The sequence below is a fragment of the Natator depressus genome, chromosome 1, assembly GCF_965152275.1.
Source record: "Natator depressus isolate rNatDep1 chromosome 1, rNatDep2.hap1, whole genome shotgun sequence".
NCBI classification, from domain to species: Eukaryota; Metazoa; Chordata; order Testudines; family Cheloniidae; genus Natator; species Natator depressus.
Window position 1 is genome coordinate 119,223,915 of NC_134234.1, and position 25,666 is coordinate 119,249,580.

The 25,666-nt window shown below is 40.5% G+C and overlaps 1 protein-coding gene across 1 annotated transcript in view; it reads right to left on the minus strand.

Moving 5' to 3' along the window:
- Positions 1 to 1,125: 1,125 nt before the first annotated feature.
- ATP10A (ATPase phospholipid transporting 10A (putative)) overlaps positions 1,126 to 25,666 on the minus strand; it is a 159,038-nt gene continuing 134,497 nt past the window's right edge. Inside the window, exons 13-23 of the mRNA XM_074965459.1 lie at positions 19,349 to 19,452; positions 19,054 to 19,180; positions 16,214 to 16,398; positions 14,110 to 14,431; positions 12,983 to 13,059; positions 10,026 to 10,151; positions 6,880 to 7,080; positions 4,381 to 4,461; positions 4,184 to 4,288; positions 3,276 to 3,463; positions 1,126 to 2,800 (exon numbers count right to left, since the gene is read on the minus strand). Of these exons, the coding sequence (XP_074821560.1) occupies positions 2,086 to 2,800; positions 3,276 to 3,463; positions 4,184 to 4,288; positions 4,381 to 4,461; positions 6,880 to 7,080; positions 10,026 to 10,151; positions 12,983 to 13,059; positions 14,110 to 14,431; positions 16,214 to 16,398; positions 19,054 to 19,180; positions 19,349 to 19,452 (2,231 nt within the window). The 3' untranslated portion in view covers positions 1,126 to 2,085. The remainder of the gene's footprint in view (positions 2,801 to 3,275; positions 3,464 to 4,183; positions 4,289 to 4,380; positions 4,462 to 6,879; positions 7,081 to 10,025; positions 10,152 to 12,982; positions 13,060 to 14,109; positions 14,432 to 16,213; positions 16,399 to 19,053; positions 19,181 to 19,348; positions 19,453 to 25,666) is intronic.

Consider the following 25,666-nt stretch of genomic DNA (forward strand, 5'->3'; position numbering starts at 1 on the left):
ATACATAGCAGCCTCCTGCTCTGGTCACAGATATTGTTGGGCCAGGGAGTGGATGTGATGGGCCCCAGCTTTTCCGAACTCCACCCACTTGGTGTCTGGCTTTATGTGGGTGGAGTGGATTTCACCCTGACATCCTGTCTTACAATCGAGGAAATGTTTCTACCAGATGGAAATATTTTCACACTGTTATTGCTTTAAAAAGTTGAGCCATTACTTCCTTTGCCATTAAAAAAGAGATTGTAGCTCCACCTAGGAGAGTTCTTTGGGCTGGCACATGCTGCATAGTCTATGTTAAATGTTTGCAAGGTCAAGTGGACAAATGAATCCTCTCAACAGGATTCTATGGGATGCATTTCGTGATCTGAGCATGTGTAGAAATCTGCCTGATTCCTAAGGTAACCATACAGAATGTAGAAGCATTACAACACTTTCAGCCACCAAGAGTCTATTAAAAAGGAGAGAGATTTCCTCTGTTTTAGACCTAACACATTCTTTTTCGAGGTGAGGAAAAAATGATAAAGCCCTGCTTGAGTCATAAGTCCTTCCCCAAGTCAACCTCATGTTTAATGAAAAGCTAGAATATGTGAGACCTGTGGATACATTTAGCACATTCAATATTTACTTCATAATGAAGATAGAAATATTGTCATTCCAAAATGTAGTTTGGCTGTATAATTGTGTGTCACATTTTATCAGGGCAACACAAATGAAGGCTGATAGTAACCCTTTATTTATATTGCTTTTACTTCTTCCCTTTGTTCAAGTTTCACATTCTGATATGACCAATTCTGTTTGTGTTCGTGGGAAGAGGCCAACATGGAAACCCTTTTAAAAATACCCAGAGAGATTTAGAAACCAGTGTATGGCAAATATTGGGGCTTAAGATTGAGGGACTCCATGGGAGCCAATATGGCTGGGGATTTCCTGTCAGCAGACAGAGAATGAGGTGTGCAAGTTCTGAGCTTACACAACCAACAGTAAACAAAAATGGGATGTTCTGCAAACTCAGGCTGCAAAGACAATAAGTAACAACTATATCCTGTGTTAGTTTGTGTGTGGAGATGGCACACGCTATGTGATTATGTACGCAAACCCAAAACAGCCTCCCGAGGTAAAGATGGTCACTAATGACTTGGGCTTCAAGTCACTGAACTAGAAGTGAAAGAGGTTGTAATCTATAACAAAGGGCTCTCCAGGTATTCTTTAGCAAACTGGACCTACATTCTTCAACAAGTCCTGTAGCATTTCAATGCTGAGTGTGCTCTCAGTTCCCACTGACTTATACCATACTGCACATACAGCATACAGTCACTTCCCCCCATAACACCTCTTTACAAAGCAAAGCAATTTTTCTTTTAAAAAGGAATGGACTGATCTGCCAAATGCAAACTATTTTTACTGACTGCAAGTGACGGACTGAACTCTTATTAATATCAGGCTGGGCAACCACTTTGTATTATGGATGGTCATTTATTTATTGTTTTATCATGAGAAATAAAATGCTATTGAGGTGATACCAAAATATGGTGACATTTATAAGATGTATTTATACAGTAGTGAGATACTGTTAATATTTACAAAGAGGTAGGATATTTTCAGAGACCTGCCCAGCAGTTTTCCCCTTAAAAACTTGATTGTCAGACCTCACAGAGATTTTTTTTTTTATTTTAAATCAGATGACAAATTATCCAAACTGCTGGGATATAGTGCCACCATCATGTTTCCCCCCTCCATGATTGCTAACCCAACTATAATCATGTCTATAATTTCTCCTGAAATCCAGACCATTTGGACAAGGTAGGTAGGTCCATTGCTTGCAATACTTGCCAGAATGAAAGAGAAGCAACTGAAAAAGAAACAACCCTGCATTTTCTTATAAAATTAGATGAAAAAAATAAAGAGAGAGAACTGGAAAATTCAAGTGTATTTTCTTCTTTATATTTAAAGCTCTTATTTCAATATATAGCACTTAAACATTTTTTAAATAATTTTTTTGATTTCCTGTTTCATCTCTGGAAACAATTAGAGTAATTTCACTATACATCTGTGCAAATAGAAAATATATAAATGTACTCAAGGCCCATGTCATAAGAAGGTGGTTTCAAGAGTTTCACTTTTACAGCAATTAGTTGGGGTCCCTTTAATTTGTTCCTGGAAGTCGTTTGAGTACTTCCCTGTTAAGCCTTTGAAGTCCTGATGCAAAGAAGATATGGAGCCAAGCACAGACACGTTGTCCTGTACTTCATTTCGTAAACGACGTGGTGACTGTTGTAAAACTCTCCCAAACCGACTGAACAGGGGAGTTGATGTGATCCAGTTCAATAAACTGAAGCCTGACTGGTCAATTGTTGTGTTCCATGGGAACATTTCTTCTACAGACATTGACTTCATCTCTGAAGTGTTGTAATTAATTTCGTGAAATCCCAGGGATTGTTCTTGACTGTTTGCCACTGAGGAGTGTTTATTTCCCCCACATAATAGAGCTCCAGGAGGAGAAACAGTAACACTCAATCCTGCTGTGTGTTCTGCCCTTGTATTTGATGGGAAAGCTGGGTCATTTCCATGCTGAGATGGTTGCGAAGGTGGGGTTTGGTTGCAGGCCTTAAAACAATCACTAGCATTTGACTGAGGATTCTGTGGGGAATGTTCTGCGCATGGTGGTTTCTGGAGAATGGATTCCTTTTTGATATTCAACCTGTTCAGAATCTGGTTGCGAGTCTCTGGAGGTAATCTATTCAACTGGCGTCCAAGCTGAAGTTGAGTTGGGAAGACTGTCCCCTGAAAGGTTCGGTACAGAAATCTGAAGGAGGAAAAACGTACATATGAAAAGAAATCAAAGAAAGAGGAACTGCTTGAGATTTTATCAAGAGAAAAATGTCCACAGAACAGAATATAACAATTACTTTAACAGAATGAGAGTTTACACAGGCAAGTACCACAGTTAAGTAATTTTCTTTAGATTTGACATTTTAAAATAAAAAGATTACCCAAAGAGCTCTGAGTACCCTGACAATATGTGATCTACAATAACTACTCACCAGAGATAATAGTAATACACAAGTAATTTGACTCTGCTAACCAGCAGACTTAAAGAATCAAATGAAGATAATAATATACTTCAGCTGGCTGACAATAAAAAAGAAAAATTAGAAAAAAATTAGAAAAGCCCCTTACCCCCAAATCATATTCAGGCACATCCCTTCACCTTTTCTCCCATTCCACCACAAAGTATAAAAGCCACTAACATACACACACACAGGGGGAAGATACTATACCTGGGCAGTAATGCAACTACTGGTGATATAATACAAATCAAGTAAAACACAGGCTCGCCCATCAATTTTTCCATAGTCCAGTAGGGATTGGATGGAGGATAACATATTGGGCAAGAAACATTATAAACGAGAGCGACAATGAAAAATAAAAGGATACTGAAGATACAAGATGACCAGTGGAGGAAAGTCTAGAAGAAACAGCAACAAAAACTCACTTTTAATTTTCTGGTACAAAATCCATGCACAGAATGTATTTACACCAGTCTCATTTCATAAATCCTTATTCATCGATTCATAGATATTAAGGTCAGAAGGGACCATTATGATCATCTAGTCTGACCTCCTGCACAACGCAGGCCACAGAATCTCACCCACCCACTCCTGCGATAAAACTCTCACCTATGTCTGAGCTATTGAAGTTCTCAAATCATGGTTTAAAGACTTCAAGGTGCAGAGAATCCTCCAGCAAGTGACCCGTGCCCCATGCTACAGAGGAAGGTGAAAAACCTTTCGGGCCTCTTCCAATCTGCCCTGGAGGAAAATTCCTTACCGACCCCAAATATGGTGATCAGCTGAACCCTGAGCATATGGGCAAGATTCACCAGCCAGATACTACAGAAAATTCTTTCCTGGGTAATTCAGATCCCATCCCATCACAGGCCATTGGGCCTATTTACCATGAATATTTAAAGATCAATTAATTGCCAAAATCATGTTATCCCGGGATTACAAAGCTGCTCACTGCTCGCTGTTGCAAACCATTTTCATGTTTGGTTGAAATGCTTGATAAAAACAGACAGTGCTGAGGGAATAAAACACGCTTTTCTTGATTTTAAAGAGTGACACACTAAGGAAATAGGTAAAATATCCCAGAAGACTCCTCTATAATTTTCCTGTGGACGACTTACCCAAGTTTTGGTTTCAATAGCCAGATGTAATATGATGGTAAAAAGAGCTATTGTGGTGATGGGGGTTCCCCAGGAGAACAGATCCACCTCTGAGTCATAGTAAGTCTGAAAAGAAGGAAAGGGGCTTTACTCTAATCTGTATTTTCTAGTCTGCTCCTCACATTGCATGAAATCGGATGTCTGAATGGATAACTTACGAAAAAAGGGATGAAAAAACAAACTAGACTTTGATAGAGTGCATCAATCATGTTCATCCAAAACATGTGTGGTTGGTACTCCTGTGACACAAAAACATATAGTAAGAGTCTAACGAAGAAGCCATTTGTTAGTACCAGACAAAAATCTGAATTGAAATGTATTTCTTCCAGTACTTGTGCAGACAACCTCATCACTCTTCTCCCTTCCCAGGCCAACAAACCCCACCCTCCTGACGGAGTGATTAGTTGGGATTTCCATGACCTGAATTTCTGCCTCTAAAGCATCTTCTTCAGTGAGTTTTTCCACAAGAGGATATAATTTAGAACTAAGCTCCTGATCCAGCACTGACTTGCATATGTGCCTAATTTTATCCATTATAATTAGTCCCATTGACTTCAGTGGAGTTACATACTTGTGTTATTCAAACTTCAACAGATGCTTACATCTTTGCAGGACTGGGGTTTAAGGACCATATTTTAAAATGTATTTTGGTGCCTGATTTCAGTGAGGAGTTAGGCACCTAAACACATTTAAAAATCTGGCCCTAAGTGTTCTACATATAAAATGAAAGACTATGTATTCAAGAAAGATTAAATATGAAAGTATGCAGCTTACATTGAAAGAAAAATCCACAACAATATTCAATGTATATTTACACAGCAATATAATCACTCCTTAAGAAACAGTACTGAATTTTACTAACACATTAGTATAAACAATTTAACCATTTTTTACATTCACATGAATTATCATACAGAACAACTGGGTATAGAGGAAATCATTTTGTAAATATCAGATCTGCAAAATGCTCATTTATTTTACTAATGTTCTTATTGCGGGTTTACATTTCCTGTGATGATTTTTTTAAATGAATTCATTAAGCTCCTTTTTCCTCTAGCTCATGGTTTCCTAAGCCTAGAAATGAGACTCCCGTAAAACTCTTGTGTTCTTTGGTCTAATTAAACAACATGTAGACAGATTCAATTAAAATCTTTTCCAAAGAGAAGAGTGAGGATATTACTGGCTACCTACAAGCAGGAATAGTTTAGCAAAATGTTATTTGTAAGTCTTTTTAGACAGGTATTCAATAGCATTCAAAGAACCTCAGAATGGACAATGGACTCAGCTTTGAGAAAGAATTCTATTGTGAACATGAAATATTTCTCTTGTCAATCTGCTGACTGTTTTGCCAAACTAATCCATCTCTTACACTGGTTTGTCAATTAAGAAAACCAAATAAAACCTCAAAATCAGCTTAAACTAAATCATAACCTAACTATTTTTGTCATCTTTTAGTAGGGAAGTAAATAGGGGCATTTATTTTGTGGAACTTTAATTGCAATGTTTTGAGCAGCAGGCCAAAGGATGGAAATATAAAGCCCAGAAACAACAGCCGATAAAAAAAGAGGATCAAGACAAACACACCGAAAATGAGCAGCTCTGAAATTCTCCACCTCTTCTTTCAAGTATAGCATCTAGAAATATTACTAGAAATGTAATGCACCAAGTACTGGGTGCACTGTTGGCTGAGAGAGTCAATGACTCCCTTCAGAGGCCAAGGTGCCAGTTGTCTTTGAGGAACCTGTTGTAAGGCTTCTGATCAAGAAGACATCTCTTGACAATGATAGTTTTGCTAACCTGAGAAGCCACCCTTCCCCCCTCATGATAAAACTGCAGTTGCAATCAGCAGAAATGGTCTAGCTTGATGGCCTTCTGCCCCTTTCCTTGCAGTTTACACAAAAAATGGGCTGCAGACAACGTGTTTGCCATAAAGGGTTTTTGACTCTGTAACTCACTTCACCACTTGGGCCACCAGATCCCAGATTTGTTACCCTTCTGGGCACACTTCCAGGTTCATCCTTCCCCCCCTTGTCGAAGGGCGGGGATTGAACAAGTTCTTGTTTTTGGTGGGTAAACAGCATGATGTGATGGTAGGAATAGTCCATTTTACTCTATTACACAATATATAAAATGACTTATTTTGTGTTTATATTTGAAATTTGTAACAGCCGCTAATTCCTCGAAGGGTAGGTGCTCAGTATAAATTGGGGAGAAAAACAAACCCACCAACAAACATAAATCCATATATTTTAAGATACTGTTTACAAAAAGGCTTTTTTCTGGCATATTTAGTTTCTGGCATTTAGATATTTTGGTTAGGATTATTATATGGTATGTCTATGCTGCAATGAAAACACTGAGTCTCAGAGCCCATGTCAGCTGACTGGGGCTCTGGCTGAAGGCTATAAAATTGCAGTGTAGATGTTTGGGCTTGGACTGGACACCAGGCGTTGAGGCCCTCCCTCCTCGTGGCCAGCTGTGGGTCTTTTATCCCAGTGTAGACGTACACCTAGAAATGCTAACAAGCAAGAAAAACAGTTTCTCAGACTCCCATTCTTTAGCTTTATTTGGTGCCAATGTGTCCTTTGCCACCAAGCTTGGTTTTCATTAAAATTCATGACCATCAGAAAATATCTTCTGAAAGGCAAAGTTTTTACCTCCATTTTCTGGCCACTTTTGTAGAGGTGAGGTACACCAATTAGCACTTCAGCTGGTATATCCTTATCCAGCACCCCAGTGATCAGTTGTGGAAGAGAAGAGAATAATAAATTAAAGAAGATCAGGTACCACTGATCAATCATTGAAGAGCCAGAGAACCCGCAATAGAACTGGTACCAGAAGAGAAGGGCCACAAACATCTGCAATCAAAACAGCAGGACATGAAGGATAATCAGTCTGGAATTTAAAACAAGTAGGGAAAAAACAGTGTAAATCTCAGTACATCATCTCTCCATGGCTCTGTGAAATCATGTTGACTTTGATTCTGCAAAGACTTGCACAAGGGCTTAACCTAAAGTAATGAGTAGTCTCCACTGAGGACACCTGACCTTCTATTATTTATTATTCCCATTCCCACTACTCATGCTTAAAGTTAAGCATGTGTATAAGTCTTAACAGGCTTGTGGTCTTAGATATGATTGGGGCTTTGCCTCATATGAAATTAATTTTCAATCCAATTATAACTCTCAAATACAAAATACAGCTAAACATAAATGAATAATGACACCATTTTTGTGTGGAGTTACACGTATATTTCATGAATGTAGATCTCACTGTGTTGTTTATTACTGTTGTAAAAAGGATCATGTTTCTATTTCAATATCTTGTGTTGGTTTGAGAATTTTTCTGGAGACTTAGCTAGCTCACAAAGGCTCTTTTCAAGACTGTAATGAGAAAACAAACCCACTAACAAACATAAGGAACAAACATAAATCCATATGAAATAAAGCTCCAAGCCTTGGTCCTGCTTACGGTCCTGTTCTCCAGACTTGTTGATTATCCACCAAACAATCACAAAAATTAAAAGCAAATCAACTGAAACTACTTGGCTGCAATTCCTCAAAGGCTTTCCCTGCTTTAACTAGCTAGGAGGGGAGAGGATGTGCCCTCTCCCTTAACTCCCGTTTGACCCAGCTTTCTCTTCCTTTTATATGCTGCCCCAAACAGCCATATGACCAGCTAGGACCTACCCTGCCGCACCTTGTTAAATCCTGCAGCGTGGTTTCTGCAGCAATCTGGGGCTTAAACTATGAGCTAGATAGGTTCTACTGCTGAATGGAAATTGGCAGAATACAAGCAAATGTAAAAACCTGAGGAGATAGAGATCTCGCAGAATGTATGCAGCACAGTTATCTTGATTCCCTGTGGACAATTCATCAAGAGTGGTCTCCCTGTGAATGAATGCGGTACTTGCATCTTAGAGGAAGTTAGAATTCTCCTTCCCTGAGGGAAGCCACTATACGTCTGACACATTCAGGTCTAGAAATTGGATTTCCCACTGTGGTTTCAGGGTCGGTAGCAACTAGGATTGCTCTTACGGGCTCTGAAGGCAGCAGAAGCAGAGCAACCACAAACACAGATTCTCAAGTTTCATTCAAGCCTGGGGGCAACAGCTTCAGAAAATGTCTGCAGTTGGATGTCTTACTGAATACAGCATGAAAAATAACACTTGTAATTGGGGTGGGGGGTGTAGAGGAATGTAAGATTTTACAAGGATTGAACAAAAATGCAAATGTATAAATTGAATCCTTACATGCTGATCATTGGAATGTACTTACATATATTTCTTGAGAGTGTTTTGATTTAAAAATAAAATTGCTCTGAGTACACGTCTCTGAAAGTATAATATTCCACTGTCATTGATGAGGTTAAGTATTACCATGGTGATGGGCACAACAGAAATACATAGATAGGAAGGTGCAGATGTTCAACACATCTCAGGATTAAGCCTAGAAGAGCCTGTGTACACTAGCATTCGGTCAACTTACCAAAAAATGTTGGTAAGTTTCCTGCCATTGCATTACCACAGGTGCCGCTCCATCAATGGTAGCAATGGTGGGAGCACTAGTGTAGGCCAACTATTCCAATTTAGCTTGCTTTTTAAGGCTTGGTGAGATCTTTGGAACTTCAGAATTTGGAAGTGTTTACTTTGATTAGTTTTTGAAAGCATGTAAGTATAACCTTCCTGATCAGAACATGCTTAGCATATTTTTATCGTGTCCATGTTAACTCAAAGATCCAGTTCAACCAGTGATTATTTTTATTATTTACCTAGCATGCATGGTGTTCCTATTCTCGTCAGCAATTTGAGCAAAAATACAGTCTTGTCCCAAGACAATTAAAAGTTACCCTTGGACTGACACCTGACATGGAATCTTTAGACCAAAAGAAAATTACGAGCAGGGATTATACAGAAGTTGGAAATCAACCTTAACTAGACCAGGTGCTACTTGCCCTCTCAATTACACACATGAAGCTATATTCTCACTTCCATTATGTCCTGGAGCATCAGGAGTGCTGTGTCTGGCCTGGCCCTACCCCATCCCACTCTTTCATGATCCCTACTCTCAACAGAGTGAGCAGGCGATGCAAATCCACAATACCTTCATGCCCGTCAATGATTCTTCCGTGCTGAAGGAAGCCTCAGCTGCCTCTTCGAGTATTGTGTGAGTGATGCAAAGGGTCTCAGGCAGGGCTGAGGAGCTGGGTTTCTAATAGCCCAGTATCTAGTAATGGAGTTATTCATTATTGGCACTAGTGTAACTGGGAGGAGATTCAGGCCCATACTTCGATATGTATTGCAATGTGCTCCTTTCACGGTGTATTTATTTGGCTGAAGGAAGTAAGGGAAAACCAAAACACTTCCGATATGCTTGGCTGATAGATGGCCCAAATTAGCTCAGATCACTGGGGTCAATTTACAATTTGCACAAACAATTACAAAACAGGATTAGGAAGAGAAAACACACCTACTACTACTTCAGACCAGCACAGGGTGGACTTGGCATTAAAGGCTCCTATATCTAGCCAGCAAAATTTTTGCAAAAGGTACTGCTTGATAAAGAAACTTTTGTTAAGCAGCACGTCTTATTCATGTTACCTAATTTTCACATTCTGCAGCACACTGTCGCTGTCACATAGTGGGGCCTGCTATTCCTGTGAATGGCAGCCAGCTGTCTTTCAACTCTACAGGCTTGTTTCAAGCTTATTTATAAACCATTTGAAGGCTGACCTCATGCTCATTTCACACAAAATAAACCCTGGAAACATGAGGAGCCACAAAACTGTCAAGTCAAACACTTACTGCATTTTTGTAGAAGAAATACAGCACCATATTGGCAATCCGGGAATAACACCAGTGCCCGTGAACAAGCAAGAGCTTTTCCAAATGCCGAAACCTTGGGACTGCAAAGTCACTCGCCATCACTGCCTTCAATGAAAGAAGAGTTGAAATCACTATTGTAAAGTGTCACCTAAGACACACAGACAATGCGCTGGAGTATCCTGCCAACATCCACAAACAAAGCCAGAGTAACTCCATTAAAGTCCAATGGAGCTGGATTAGTTCCACCCTGGTGTAAGTGAAAGAAGAGACTGGCTCATTGTGTCCTCAATGCTTTCACAAATAGTTATAATTTTACAGTGCCCAAAAGCAAACCAGGTGCTTCAGAGAACACACAAAATGACAGTGTGCTTGCTCCTAGAAGATTACTATCTACACTACTACAGATGGTGACATGAGTGACAAACTGTAGGAAGGAAGTGGGGTGAGGAAGGACCAAGGGTTATAGTCGTGTGATTGTACAGATGCTCATAGATGATGGCTGTGAGCTTTTCTCTTTTTAAGAACTACAAAGAAGACAGCATTATTTTGTGCAGAAGAAGGGAGTTTTCAGGAGGGATTTAAATGAGTGAGATAATAATAGGCTACATCACAATTAGTGGAGTTAAAAAAGCAAAACACCCAAATAATTTGTTTTAATTAATTATCATGATCTTGACTTGTAAATGTTTGCCCACCCACGTTCCCCTGAGATCTCAGTATTTGGAGGAAATTTGTTTTAACCATATGCAAGTTCCCTAAATTGTGAGAGATCATTACAGAAGAGGTTCCCCTGAAATTTTTGAACCTGCCAAATCACATCTATGGTATGAATCACCACCATTTCTTTCTATAGCATAGCTACTTTTGACTGGCTAAATTTCAAGGTAAAGTATGCTCAAGATTTAAGATCTCATCATGAATGGAGCAGTATATCAGTTGCGTTATATCCTGCCAGGTTATTGAGTTGGCCACAGATTCCACCAACAGTTGTATTGCTTTTTAAATTTACATTTTGTTTATTGTTTTATTCATCTGTTTCCTTCTCCCCTACCCATTTTCTAATTCTATTATGGAATCATGAGGTGAAATTGTTTACTTTTCTTTATTTTATGTTTCCACCAAATTATTCCAAAACACATTCTAAAAGTTTTTAAAGGTCTATTTTTGATATGCAGGGAGGAATGGAAAGATAATTTTATCCAATTACACTTGCATGTTTATTTTATCCCAAAATATCAGCTTGGATTTGACGTTTTCATTCTCCTACATCCCTGCCCGCCCCCCCCAGGTTTTGCATAGGAAAGCATGGTTCGTGCTCCATGCTGCTCCTTCCATAGGATGTGAAAGAAAAATAAATCAGTCAGTTTGCTGTATGAGAGATCCAGATGCTTGACTCCTTTGAAGTACCTGCATGTATACAATTTTGACAGCTGCTTATTGTACAAAGCCATGCATGATTTCCTATGGAACCCTGGGATCAAAGGCAGGGGATCCATAAGCCTTCCCACTACATGTGAACATTCAATACAAAATAAACATAAAAAGAGAAATAATCTAGGTGGTTTAATGGAATAACAAGCGAAATGACAAACTTTCAGAGCAGAATGCACTGAAATGGCTAGTGACACTGAAAAACCAGCTGTCTCAGAATTACAAGATCAACTGAAAAGAGGAATTGGAAGGAGGAAAAAGGAGAGACAAAGATAGCGAGAGATGTGGAGTATTATATCTGGGAACTAAAATGATGTTCATGAGAAGTCAGGGGTTTGAGTTCACACAGAGATGCTAGGAGCCGATTCAAAGTGCAATGAAGTCAATGGAAAGACTCCCACTGAGTTCAGTAGGCCTTGGACTGGGCCATCCTACAACAGCCTGCTCAGGATTCCATGCTTGTTAGGCTCTATTCAACCCAAATGTCCTCCCATTCTTGTAAAGCCTGCAGAGGCTGTGTGAGGCGCCCAGGCTCAGCATCTTCTGAGTTTACTCCTTACTCTGATCCGGATTACAGAAGAAAGCCCCGTTAAAAAAAACCCTATTTCAGTCTTAGCCAAGCTTTCATCTTTTACTGCCCTGCCATATATAGCAATCAGGCTGTCGGGAATGATGGACAGAGACACGCGCATGCTGAGTGAATTCCCAAACAATCTCAGCAGGGGCAGCTTCTTCCCAGTTGATTGACAGACAAACAGGGAAAAGGTTTTACATGGACTGCATGACAATCAGGGGTGGGTAAGGCTCCCCTTCCCTCCCAAACGAGCACTCCCTTAACTGTCACTGCAGCTACTCACATTCCAAGGGCTGTAGAGTAAAACTCATATCCGACCTGCATGTCCTAGCAGGGAGAGGAGAGCAGGCCTTGTGCACTACTCAGGCGTATTGTCTGAATAGGTTGGCTTGGAGCACAAGTGGCATATGCAGCCTTCTGAGGCTTATACACTTCAGTGCCACCTATCTTAGCTGCATTAGGTAAATAGATTTGTCCAGCCACACCACAGGATAATTTTACAGGACCAGTGCAGGACATATGAAGAATAAAAGCCAGAGGAAGAAAATGCAAGGAGGGGAAGTCAATTTAATCTTTATTTATTATAGAAATAGGACATAGCTGAGGGTTTTTTTAAATTAATACCTGATTTCGTTAAAAAGTAAATGTGCCAAAAGACCTCTTGTAATTTGAGTTTTATGAGGTGAATGTAAAATGTTTAAGCTCACCACAGATTAGATAAGAAACATATGCTCGAACTCAAGCATAAGTGATTCTTACAAATCCCAACTGGTACACCTCAGGGCAGCTTGCAACTTGCTCATGTACTTTTGCTGCCTGTCAAGAGGTAACTTGCTCTCATTAACTGGGAGGCAAGATGCAAGCAGACATACGGAAAACATTCAGTCCAACTTTTTCCTGGGGAAACTTTTCAATAAACAACCCGCATTACCTGCATGCCCTCTGGACCACAGATCCCCACACCTACGTCTGCCACCTGGATCATACTGACATCATTAGCTCCATCACCTAGTAACAATAGGATGCAACATGGTTTGATATTAATAAAACAGAGATGATTAATGGCAGAAAAACAAAGGAAAAAATAGGTGACTGTAGAGCATCAGTGAGCAAGGATGGCATAGGGATCTGGTTTGAAACACCTGTACTTCATGGAACTACAGTTTCAAAGCCTTAGAAGGGACCACCAAGCCCTTGACGTCTGTCTATCTAGGTTTTTGCTATACGATGCCAAGGAAACATAAACTGAATACTTCTGTATGAGTGGGTCTCTTTAATGGGACCTGGAATACAGAGGTCATGTCTTTGTTGCATGGATACTCAGAAGTCCATGTGCAGCAGGGAAACAAACTCCTGAAAACATTCCTGCCGCAAACTAACTGACTGGAAGTATTAAGGGACCCTAAAATTGGGCATGAGGCTAGACATAATGAGATAAACTCTGTGACATTAGACTCAGAGTGGGGAAAGGAGGGTTGTGTGAGGAATAAGCAGAGCTTTCTCAATTTAAAGTGCGGGAACCTTGTGGGTGCTGCAGGGTTTTGAACTGGATGACTGACAAAGAGTCCCCACTATCAACCATACAATGGAAAATCGTTGTGAAGAACTATGTTAGTGTATATGACGTTAATCCCAACTTTGCAACCACTGTAGTGCTGGACAACTGGTGTTCAGCACTGTCACCTACTCATGATCAAAAATTGAGGGCCTTGGGTTTAACCATGATTAGCTGAAATGACACTGAACACAGATGTGTCCTGATCTATACTGCAAAGTGATGGTCAGTGGTGTCAGCTCACTCAATTCTTTACAAAACGTTGCTCTATTCAAGCAACATTGTGGAGTAGACCATCTCCATTTGACCAATTTCTGCAGGAAGTAATCCCAGATGCCACCTTAGAAACTCTATTTTTGTTTGGAATAAATGCTCTTAAGATCTCAGAAGCATTTTCAAACTAAAATTGAAGCTTTTAGGCTTCTAAAGTGTCCAGAAGAAAAGTGAAATTCCAAAGGGGTGTATGCATGTAAATACAGGCTCATTTAAATGGAGACACTTGCCTATTGCCAAGGTCATTGCTTTGAGTTTATCTCTGACTAGTTTTACTACCATGCTTTTTTGCAGTGGGGTAGAGCGACAACACAGAACTGAGCGACATCTCCTGGCTAGTGAAATAAATTTGTCTCCTAGTGTTTTATCCAGTGCATAAGCCAGAGTCTTTCCATCAATCACTAGGCCCAAGCTGGAATGTACTGAAGATGAAGGTGGAGAGAGAGGGCCAAACCCAACTGTCATGTTTCCAGCAGTCTTGTCTATTGTGTTGTTTGAAAACTTAGACTCTATATATTGCAGACAGTGGTCCAGCAAAGCAGCACTTGTCTCCTGAAATACAATACAAAAATAAATATGTTTAAGTGAAAGTTGCTGCTGTGGGATCATGTAATCAACTTACTGTGCTTGTTATAAATTTAGAAATGGAGAACATTAGAGTCTTCAATATTGATTCCACTTTGACAATTTTTATTTCTATTATTCTTTCCTCCTTCTTTATTCCATCTAAAAACACTTAATTCTTGTTGCAAAAGATACTGCTAGCAATTGATAAAGGGCTTAAAAGCAATTCTGTTTACTTTTCAACCTGCAGTGCTGTCTTACACTAATTTCTTTTAGCTTGTCCTCAGAATAGCAGAATTGACATGTGATATGAGAATCCGTGCTGAGCTAACTATGGTGATGAGCACCACAGAATGCCTATTAATCAAATCATTAATCAGATATTTGTAAATGCCAATTAAGGGTTATTTAACTTATTTTAAAATCTATATCCTAACCAAACTTAATTAATAGAATGTATTACTAACATCTGAACATTTAAGATAAAATGCTACCAGTCTTGTAGCAAAATATTTTTCAAGTGATCAGAAATAAAGAAGTGAGATCACAGGAAATCAATTTACCAGCTAACTCGCTACACTCAAGAATGGAACATAGTTATCTTTTCTTTTCTTTAGAAAGGAATTGTAGTTGGATAGTGTTAGTCTACCTCCAGTTCTGGATCTGAAAGCTGATTTGATCACCACATTAAATTACTTTGGTGCTATCAACCTGGTTCCTTTTATGTTTGACCATATCAGCAAACCCCTTGCTATTGTGTATTTAAGACAAGCTGAGCAATGCCTGACTGTAGCTCGGGTTATCAGTCCATCATGACTATGAGCACTGAAATTCAAACATTTTCCTTATCATCAAATGAAAAAGTCTATGTAGCAGAGTATGAATTACCTAGTATTACAGTCCATTGGCTTGAAAATAATTATTCTCAACAGGCAGTTCATTGTTTTCTCCTTCAAAAACATATGATAGATTGCTTTTGTATTTGCAGTGGGTGCCAATAAGAAACAAGTGAATACTATGTCCTGGCATGTACCTTACGATGGTGTGTCCCAGTGGCTCTCAGCCAGGGGTCCAGGGCCCCTTGCGGGGCCGCGAGTAGTTTCAGGGGATCCGCCAAGCTGGGTCAGCATTAGACTTGCTGGGGCCCGGGGCAGAAAGCTGAATCCCCACCACATGGGGCTGAATCCTGGGGCCCCAAGCCCCACCACCCGGGGCTGAAGCCAAAGCCTTAGCAACTTAGCTTTGTGGGCCCCCGGTGGCATGGGGCCCCACGGAACTTCCCTGCTTGCTACCCTCTAGCGCTGGCCCCGGCTTTTATATGCAGCAAAACAATTGTTGTGGCCCAGGTGGACTGTGGAGCTTTTATAGCATGTTGGGGGAGGCGGTGGTGGTGGTGGGGGGAAGAGTATCTCAGAAAGAAAAATGTTGAGAACCCCTGGTATGTCCTACATTAAAATGTATACCAAAGAAAGGCATTCATTCATATTATGTTGTGATATACATTGATGTGCAGTGGTGCCCTCTGCATATAGTTTCAAGTTGTATCATGATATAAGGCACTAAAATCTGGGAGTATAAATAATTAATAAATATCCACCTACAAATCCTATCCCCAAAATATAGATTGAACAGGAAGAAGAAAGATAAAAGAAGAAGAAGAAGAAGAAGAAAGCAATCAACCTTTTAACTGCAGCTGCCAAAATCAAAGCAAAACTAGTTCACATTTGGACTTCAACCTAACATTTAACCATCTGACAAGGATCTGTTTACCAGTGAGTCAGCATTCAAGGTGATGATTTCCTCATCATGATCTAGTAGCTTGCATGCGTAAGCTATATTAATGGCAGTTTCTTGCTTGTCTCCAGTGAGAACCCAAATCTGCAGCCCAGCTTTGCGTAAGTTTGCAATGGTTTCTGGGACACCATCTTGTAAACGGTCTTCAATACCAGTTGCACCTGAACACATGAACGAAGCAAATACATCAATGTCAAATAAATACTTGGCTACTCAATCTGATACATCATGAGTTCGTCTTAAAATCTGGTTTTGGAAACACCACCAGTCCCCTTCATTGGCAGATAACGCCTCTAACCTAACACATGTAAATGAAATTCTGACCACCATGATCAATAATGACTTCAGCTTTTTTTCAGGCAGCAGAGGGACTGTGAGGGGAGGGGAAGGATGAGGTTGGGGTAAATAACCAACCAGTCAACAGACATCATCATCCAGAGTTCAAATCCTAAAATTTTATACCAATATGATTCTGTTGAGTTCATCAGAGTTTAACTGATTTACACCAGTGTAAGCTCGAGGAAAATCAGGCTGATTGTGCCTCAGTTAGGCACAGTGTCTCTGGGAGATGAGGGGGAGTTTACTTCTGCAGCACCTTTTCATAGGGTACAGCACATCTGCTGGTTCGCTGGCTGGTGCTGAGGTCCTGTTGCCTCTCTCAGTACTCTGGGGAGACTAGTTCCAACAGAGGTGCTGGCCTGGAACCGTCCATGCGGTTACAAGGAATGCTATTGCCTATGCACAGCCACAAGGGGAGAGATGTATCTCGCCCAGCCTCACTTGTGCAATCCTGCAGTGCTTGACATAGTGCACCGGTATGTAATTAGACTCAAAGTCTCATCTTCCGCCGTTGGAGGTTGTCAGAGGATAACTGGAAGAACAGATTGTTTATTTCTGGCTGGAGTCTGTTTGTACTTCTCCAGCTGTGGTTAACTATGTTTTAATTTAGTATTAAGATGTGTATGTGCACCCAGCATCAATAGAAACAGCCGAGTCACATTTGCTTGAAATGATTAAAAACATTAGCACTATTCCAGTTATCTTTGCCAGAGAAAGAAACTAATTGCCTGAAGAAATAATGGATATTTATAATTTGTTGAGCTTTTGACATTTTAGTTAAGTAAATAAATAAAAATACTTAGCCCTTGTACAGTCCTTTACATTTACAAATTTTAACGACATCACCAAATCCCTAGGAAGTGAGTGTTATTGTCCCTTTCTTCAGTGCACGCAGGCCCTAATCGTCCAAACATGCAAGTGCTTAACTTTATGAGGATGGTGTCAGGAATCAGGGCCTGCAGCAAAGCTAATCTCCAGGCAGCCTCATCAGTTTAGCTGGCTTGCAGCAGGCTGCCTGATTGGCCACACCACCTGATTGACTGGAAGGGCCAGTGGGCCGCTCTCAAGTCAGCAGCAACAGCAGCTAGCTGGAGGCTCAATCCTCATGCCCACCACTGTGCCTGTTCCAGTGTTAACTTGTTCCTGCTGCTCCTGTCCTGCCCCCAAGCTTTGCCTCTGTCCTGCTCCTGCCCGATCCCCTCCTTGCCTGCTACCCTGCTTGCTCTAGTTCCAGACCACGGGCTTGACCTATGCTCTAGCTTCTGACTACTGGTTCAGGCTCTGACCCTAGACTTGGTTCCTGATGCCCAAGGCTTAAATTCAGCCAGAGCTGTCCAGAGCAGAGCTCTGGTAAATATTTTCAAACCCATGGGGCAGAAGCCCCAAGCCCCTGGCGGCCCTGCAGGGTGGAAGCTCTGAGTCCGAGGGCTCTGAGAAATACTCTTTGAGAATTTAAGCCCTGCTCTAATCACCGTTGCCTGATGCCCACTCTGATCACTAGGCTAGACAATCCTCGCCCCAGTTGCCTGACACATGGGCCGTCTCAATGAAACCACTTGTGTAAAGCATATGCATAAATCTTTGCAGGATGAGCACCACAGAGAGGTTACAACTTAGACCTTTCAAAGTACTCCGTACAGGCCCCTGACTTTGCTCTCATTGAAATCAAGGGAAATTTTACTACTGACTTCAATGGGAACAGTTAGGCTGACACACAGTACTTTTTGATAATCCTACCCTAAGTGACTTGCCTGAGGCAACACAACAAGTCAAGCAGAGAGCCCAGGATTAAATGAGTTCCTACTTCCCGGAGTTGTGCTCACCTCAGTCCACTAAACCATAAATACAGTGTTTATGCACATCATTTTGTCGAAGTGTTTGGTGCCCCAGAGGGATGAAAAATCTCAAGTATTTTCAAGATGCACCATCACTGTAATGAAAATCTGCAGACAGATTGGGCCAAATCCTGCTTGTCTTACTCAGGTCAGCCAACTTCATTGAAGATAATGGGTCAGGTTCATCCCCAGTTTTACACCATTGGTTTAATTCAAGGGTTCCCAAACTTGGTTCACGGCTTGTTCAGGGTAAGCCCCACAGCTCCATTGGCAGGGAACGGTGAACTGCAGCCACTGGGAGCTGCGAGCGGCCATACCTGCGGACTCTCAGGTAAACAAAGTGTCTTGCAGCCCGCCAGGGGCTTACCCTGAAGAAGCCACGAACCAAATTTGGGAACCCCTGGTTTAATTGGTATTACATCAGGGATAAAATTGTTACCTAAGCAAGGCAAACAGGATGGGTCTTGTGTTAATTATTATCCCATTCTTTTGCAATGATGCAAGAGACACTCGTGAGAAAATCCAGTAATAACCAATTTCTGTATGCATAGAAATCATTGAAAAGATAGAGCAGAGTTTTAAAATCGAACTTTGAAAATGTTTAACACATTTTAATTTCATGTCCAGCTCTCATGTAGTTACCAAGTAGATGCAGATTTGTCTCTATACGAAGTGCAGATTGAAACAGCAGCTCTTCGCGGTTTTCAATAGACGATTCCGCTTCTAAATGACTTTTTAACCAGTTAGCATATTCTTCTTTGCTTAGAACCTATTTAAAAGGAGAAGGTAAGCGTACATCCAAAAAGATGCAAAAGCATTCATGCATTACTGAGTAAAATGAAAAAAAAACCCTAATAAATGTTCTTGCTAATGGACTGCAACAAAAAGATTTGTCATTACTCTCCTTAAAAGCAAACTAAGAGCTTCATATACTTACTCTCTTGGCAATACACAAGGTCCGCAGCCCGTCTACAGCATACAGATTAAGGTAATTCTGAGTTTTGCTTTGGATTTTTTTTTGATGTTTGCCTCTAGGGTCATCTAGTTAAAAATAAAGGAGAAATTTATGAAAAATAATAGCAATTAAATGGCCCTAGAGAATATAATTGTTTCTTCAGCACTTACTGTACAAAAGCTTAAGAGGCGATACTTTTAAAGAGCTCCTGACGTCTCAGGGGAAACTTTGAAAAGCTTTCTATTTAGAAACAATTCTCTTCACATACTATCTATTTTCTAAATTCCCTCTTTAAAAGTCACCAAGAACAACTGTATAACAATAAGATCTTTCCTTATTAAGCATTCATCTGCTCCTCAAGTATTTTGTGACATCATGATAATCTCCATAGCAACCAAGTATGTCATGAACAGAGGTATGATTTCAAATTGGCAATAAACAGAAGCAGATGTGCTATATATCAAAAATCTTATGATTAACCAAATGTTTCCAAATAAATGTGGGTAGAAAAGATATTTAATTATATTTACAAATAATACTATGTTCTCAAAATGCGGTTGTCAAGAGTTGGAAAGGGATGATATTTTCATCCTCCAGGATCAAGACAGACTCAAGTACAATGTACAATCACAGCAATAACCAATAATAAAAATTAATTGTAACAACAGTGATAAAGCAAGGATCGGCAACCTTTGGCACGTGGCACGCCAGGGCTGGGCCGCTTTGTTTACCTGCTGCGTCCCCAGGTTCGGCCGACCGCAGCTCCCACTGGCTGCAGTTCGCTGCTCCAGGCCAATGGGGGCTGCGGGAAGCGGTGCGGGCCGAGGGATGTGCTGGCTGCCACTTCCTGCAGTCCCCATTGGCCTGGAACGGGAAACCGCGGCCAGTGGAAGCTGCGATCGGCCGAACCTGCAGACGTGGCAGGTAAACAAAATGGCCCGGCTTACCCTGGCGGGCCACGTGCCAAAGGTTGCCGATCCCTGGTGATAAAGTGAACAGAGAAGCAGACAAGAGAAAGCATTTTAGGTTGAAACAACAGAGTGAGGATACTTGAGAAACCTTGATATCTTGAGGCAGCAATTTTTCTATAAACCAAAATAATTTCTGAAAGTCTACAAGTTTTCTAGGTTTATAAGACATATGACTTCAGAGGGATAGGCCTATGCGGTGTTCCTCAAGCAATATTGGTGTTATTGGTACTTCTTGCTTTACATGATTCACAGTTGTGATTGAAACTGGAGATAAGGGGTTGGGAAGGCACGATAGAGTGTAAGCACTTCTTGATAAGTTTGCTCTCACTCAGCAAGGATATTAGCAGGTGGCCTGGAGAATAGGTAACTTTCTAATATCAGATCATATGAGGATAGTGATGATTGTCATATTTATCCAGGGTATGTTATGTCTGTCTTATCTATCTTGGACTTTTATTCTGGCACTCAACACCATAGTATCTGAGCACCTTCCAGAAAAAATCAACAGCAAAGTCCCTAGTGAACTTTATGGAGTTTCTGGCCCTTTTTCCTTTTCATAGTACAATGGAGTCACATTTTACATGGGGGTTAGGTTCTAAAGTCAGCGCGTAAGGCGAAAATCTCATATTGTCAAAATTACCCTTGAAAATCCCTTACATCACCCATAAAGTACAGTATACTGCGCATGATTTTGTGTATACAACCCTGTACAGTAATATGTATTACTGTATACATTATACATTTATGTACAGTATATAATAAAGAGTACATATGCAAAATATAATTTTACAGTACTGTATTTTTAATTACAGGGGGTAATTACAGGAGGGGATAATTACAGGGGGTCATCAGGGCTTGATGTCGACCCAGGAGATGGAGGAGACGGAGAGCCTGGGTGACGGAGAGTGAGTCTTAGACGAAGTGGTTGGCTCTGGTTCAGCTCGAGGAGTTGATTGCATAGGCTCATCTGCTGCTGGTTGTTTTTCCTTGAAAAACATGGTGATTGGCAACTGTCGCTGTTGTTTCTTGAGCTGCTCAAACATTTCTTGATACGGTCTCAAATTGTCCATAATACTACATGTGATTTTGAGGCTTCGTTCCATAGAGGGATCGTATTCAGAAATTAAATCATTCAAGTGTTTCACTGCTTGGAACACTTGAGCAAATTTATGAAGATTCCAACTTGCTGGTTCTTCCTGTTCGTCGTCGTCATCTTTGTCTTCTGTAGATGATTTTATCAGTTCCTCTAACTCTTCGTTAGTCAATGTTTCTCTATGGCTCTCAATTAATTCTTCAATTTCTTCCTCAAGGATGTCGACAAAGCCATCACCACCCACTGGCCTGGCCACCTGAATAATGCGTCTCACTTCTTTGTCAATGGTCAGGAAACCCTTAAAATCATTCACACATTCTTTCCATAGGTTTCGCCAACATGCATTGACTGTTTCAGGCTTGATTGCATCCATTGCCTGTTTAATATAAGTGATGCAATCAGCAATGTTGAAGGACTTCCAACACTCCATCACATTAAGATTGGGATCAGCATCCATAGCGCTACGTATCTGTGAGAACGTAAGCCTCATGTATGTGGCCTCGAAAAAGCGAATCATGCCTTGGTTGAGAGGTTGGAGGATGAAGGTGGTATTGGGGGGGAGAAAGACGACTTCAACGTTGTTATGCGCAAACTGGAGTGCCGCAGGGTGCCAGGAGCATTGTCTACCATCAGCAGCACTTTAAAGTCAAGTCCTTTCTCTTCAAGGTACCGCTTGACCTCCGGAATGAAACACTTGTGGAACCAATCCAGAAATAATGCTGCCGTCACCCAAGCCTTTTCCTTTGATTGCCAGAACACAGGCAGGAGATTTTTGTTCTTGCCTATTAGGGCATGGGGATTTGCAGCCCTGGAGGGCAAGCCCGGCTTTATTAAATGCCCAGCCGCATTGCCACAAAACAACACAGTCACACGGTCTTTAGCTGCTTTGAAGCCAGGGGCTTGTCTTTCTGATTTCGAAGTGTAAGTGCGGTTGGGCATTTCTTTCCAGAAGAGCCCAGTTTCGTCAGCATTAAAAACTTGTTCCGGAAGATAGCCCTTTTCTTCTATGATTTTCTTTAATTGTTCGGGGTCGGCTTTTGCTGCCTCTTCATTGGCAGATGCAGCTTCACCAGTAGTCTGCACGTTTTTGAGGTTGAAGTGGTTCCTAAAACTGTTAAGCCAACCTTGGCTGGCTTTGAATTCCTTCTCATCAGAAGGCTGTCCCTCTTCGGTGGGAGGCTTGAACAGCGCATAGAGGCTAAGAGCCTTTTCTCGCAATATGTTGCCATTGATAGGCACACATTTACAGTTCATGTCTTCCAGCCATAAGTTTAATGCCTTTTCAGTCTTCACTAAAGTCTTATCATGCACCTGGCTCGTCACCTTAGCAGTCATTGGAGTACCTGATGCCATGGCTTGATGAATTTCTCTCTCTCGAATCTTGATGGCATGGATGCTAGATTCGTTGCGGTCATATTTATGCGCCACGTTGGAGAGCGACATACCGTTTCTCAGTAAGTCCAACACAGCCAGTTTTTCCTCCAGTGTTGGAACAGATCAATGTTTCTTTGGCTGAGCACCAGATGAAGAAGTTGGCTTGCATTTAGGGGCCATGTTGTACGAAAAATACGTACATTATCTTTAAACACTAGAATCACAGTCAATGCGGCAAGATGCTCACACTATGCGAGGCACGCGGGAACTGAGACTGACTGAGGGAACAGCAGATTCACGTCTCCCATCTCACGCTCACTCTGGGGCACACGCTTATTGAGTGGAATGGTGGGCGGAATCACCAGCACTATTTACAGGTATCTTGTTATTTTTTTTTTTTTGCCGAGCGCGTATAGTTGAATTTGCATAAGTTAAATGCGCGTACGATGCAACTCACCTATAAATAACTCTGCTTTTCTTTTTGATCTTTTTAATTTCCTTTTTTATTTTTAGGTAGTTGATTTTTTGGGGGTAGACAAAGGCATTATTTTCTTTCAGCATTTCTTTGTTTCAGGGCAGCAGGTCCCTGTCCTAAGCTTCCTAAGCAGTGGCAGTGCACATTATTAACAATGGCTTAGCAGACTTATAGTAGAAATGTTTTTTGTGATTGTTTGCCCAACCTTGATTAAATCTGGTTTGGCTTCACAACTTCAAGTTTCATGTTTCTTTTAGGAAACAGTTTTGAGGGAATACATATGCATACCAACAACGGAGAAAGTAACTTATCAAAAGATATGTGCTGATACTCAAGTAACTTAAGACAGGTTTCTTTGCCAGCATTCTTGGATTTGGTGTGTATGCAACTCTTTTACAACAATTGGAAAGATAATTCTTTCAAGGATGTCCAGCCTTTAAATCTGGGGTCACTCTTCTGGTAGTGTTCCAGTTCTCTCATCTGAAAAATCTGTTATAATAATCTTCAACAATTATATAATCTAAGTTGTTGCACACAAACAGATGGTCTTGTTGGTATTTCAGTAGTATGTTCATGTTAGCTGTTTTATATATAACTATTTTCTCACCTTTAAAGATTGTGCCATCCAAGAGCACAACTCTGTAGTTCCATTAATCTATAATGTTTGGAGTACAACTTTTCTAATGTCTGGACATTCATTCAGTATTACTGGATTCAAAACCTTTATTTTTTCATTTTCAGTTCCATCTTCAATTTCTGTCATTTTCTGGAGTACCATATGTAGCTGCATGCCCATTCATCCACTAGTGTTATGTGGATATTTTCTTGACAGAGTACCTGCAATAGATTTTATCTTTTCCTGGAAGATGGGCAATATCAATATTGTATTTATGAAATCAGAAAGCCATTCCTAGGTGGTTTTGCCAGAGATAGAGATTGCTTCAGGAATTATTCAAAAAGTTCACAAGCTGATTCAGCTGTAACTCAGGGCTGGAGCACACATTTACTGAACTTGCAGCCAAATACAATTACAGGTAGTTTCTTTTATACACGTACATAATTATTCTCTGTGGTGTATGAGACTTGCAAAGACATGGCCTTCTGGGAGCAGTCCTGAAACAAGTCCATTTTTAGATGCATCTAGTTTTAGAGAGTCAGCATTTTTTAAAGGAACAAAACATGGAAGCACTGAACCTATTTCATTGTGATAAGGTCTTTTGTATTCTAGAAAGCAACGTTGTTTGCTTGCTTATTCCAGATGAAGTATCTCACTGTAGAAGCCATCACAGTGATGCAGTGATTTTGGATAAGTTTGGTGCAATTTTGGACAGCTGGTTAAAACACACCAAGAACTGTTTCTGTCACTATAAGCTTATGTGGCATTAACTGGATCTGGTTTGATACCACCAGCATGAAGAACAGGTTCAAAATATCTTACTCTTTGGAACACAGAAAATTATTTTCTATGGATGAAGATACATACCTTTTTTATGTGATCTCTCATGTACAGCATGAAGGATTGCATCACATTCCTTATTTTATTGAACAAATAATAGGGAATCAACTATGATAGCTGCAATTCCTTTTAATCCTTCATATGCCTCTCATCAGTCTTGCACTGAAATTCACCTTCTGGTCAGATATAAGTAAGTAAATAAGTAAATGAAAAGGCAGAGAAAAGGAATCTGCTAAAGTTATCAAAAGATATGTGCTGATAAGCAAGTACCCTAAAACAGGTTTCTTTTGCCAGCATTCTTGGATTTGGTCTGTATGCAACTGTTTTACAACAATTGGCAATTATAGTTCTTTCAAGGATGTCCAGCACATGTAGCCAAAGGAATCAGCCACAATCTATGTTGAAAGTTGATAGCTATGATGTCTGTGCAGTTGTCCAACACCTTGACCTCACATCCACCCACTCAAACAGTACACACTCGTAAATTTATATGTGATGTCTTCAACAATTGGCAAAGGATGACATGTTTGTTTAATTACTCAGAACCAAAGAGAGAGTCAGGTTTGCTTGTTTGAACTTTTGCCATGACCACATATGAGTTAATCAAACCTGTCATTGCTTTAGTAATGAGACCTATATGTAATTTAATTCCTGCTCAAGTTGATTACTCAGTTTAAATCAGGGGTTTCAAACTCAATTTACCTTAGGGCCAGTGCCAGTCCTCAAATCATCCCAGCGGGCCAATAATGTCACTGAAGAGGGTGATCAGAAAAGAAAACGTTTATATTGTATTTTTTATTTTGAATTTCTTCAAAATAATAAAACTGGCGTACAACTTTATACAATGCTTTGCCTGCCAGAGAGTTTTTAGTGTTTTCCAGACACCTGGCAACACTTCAGTTCTGTCAGTTTGTTGATGTTTGGCCTCAGT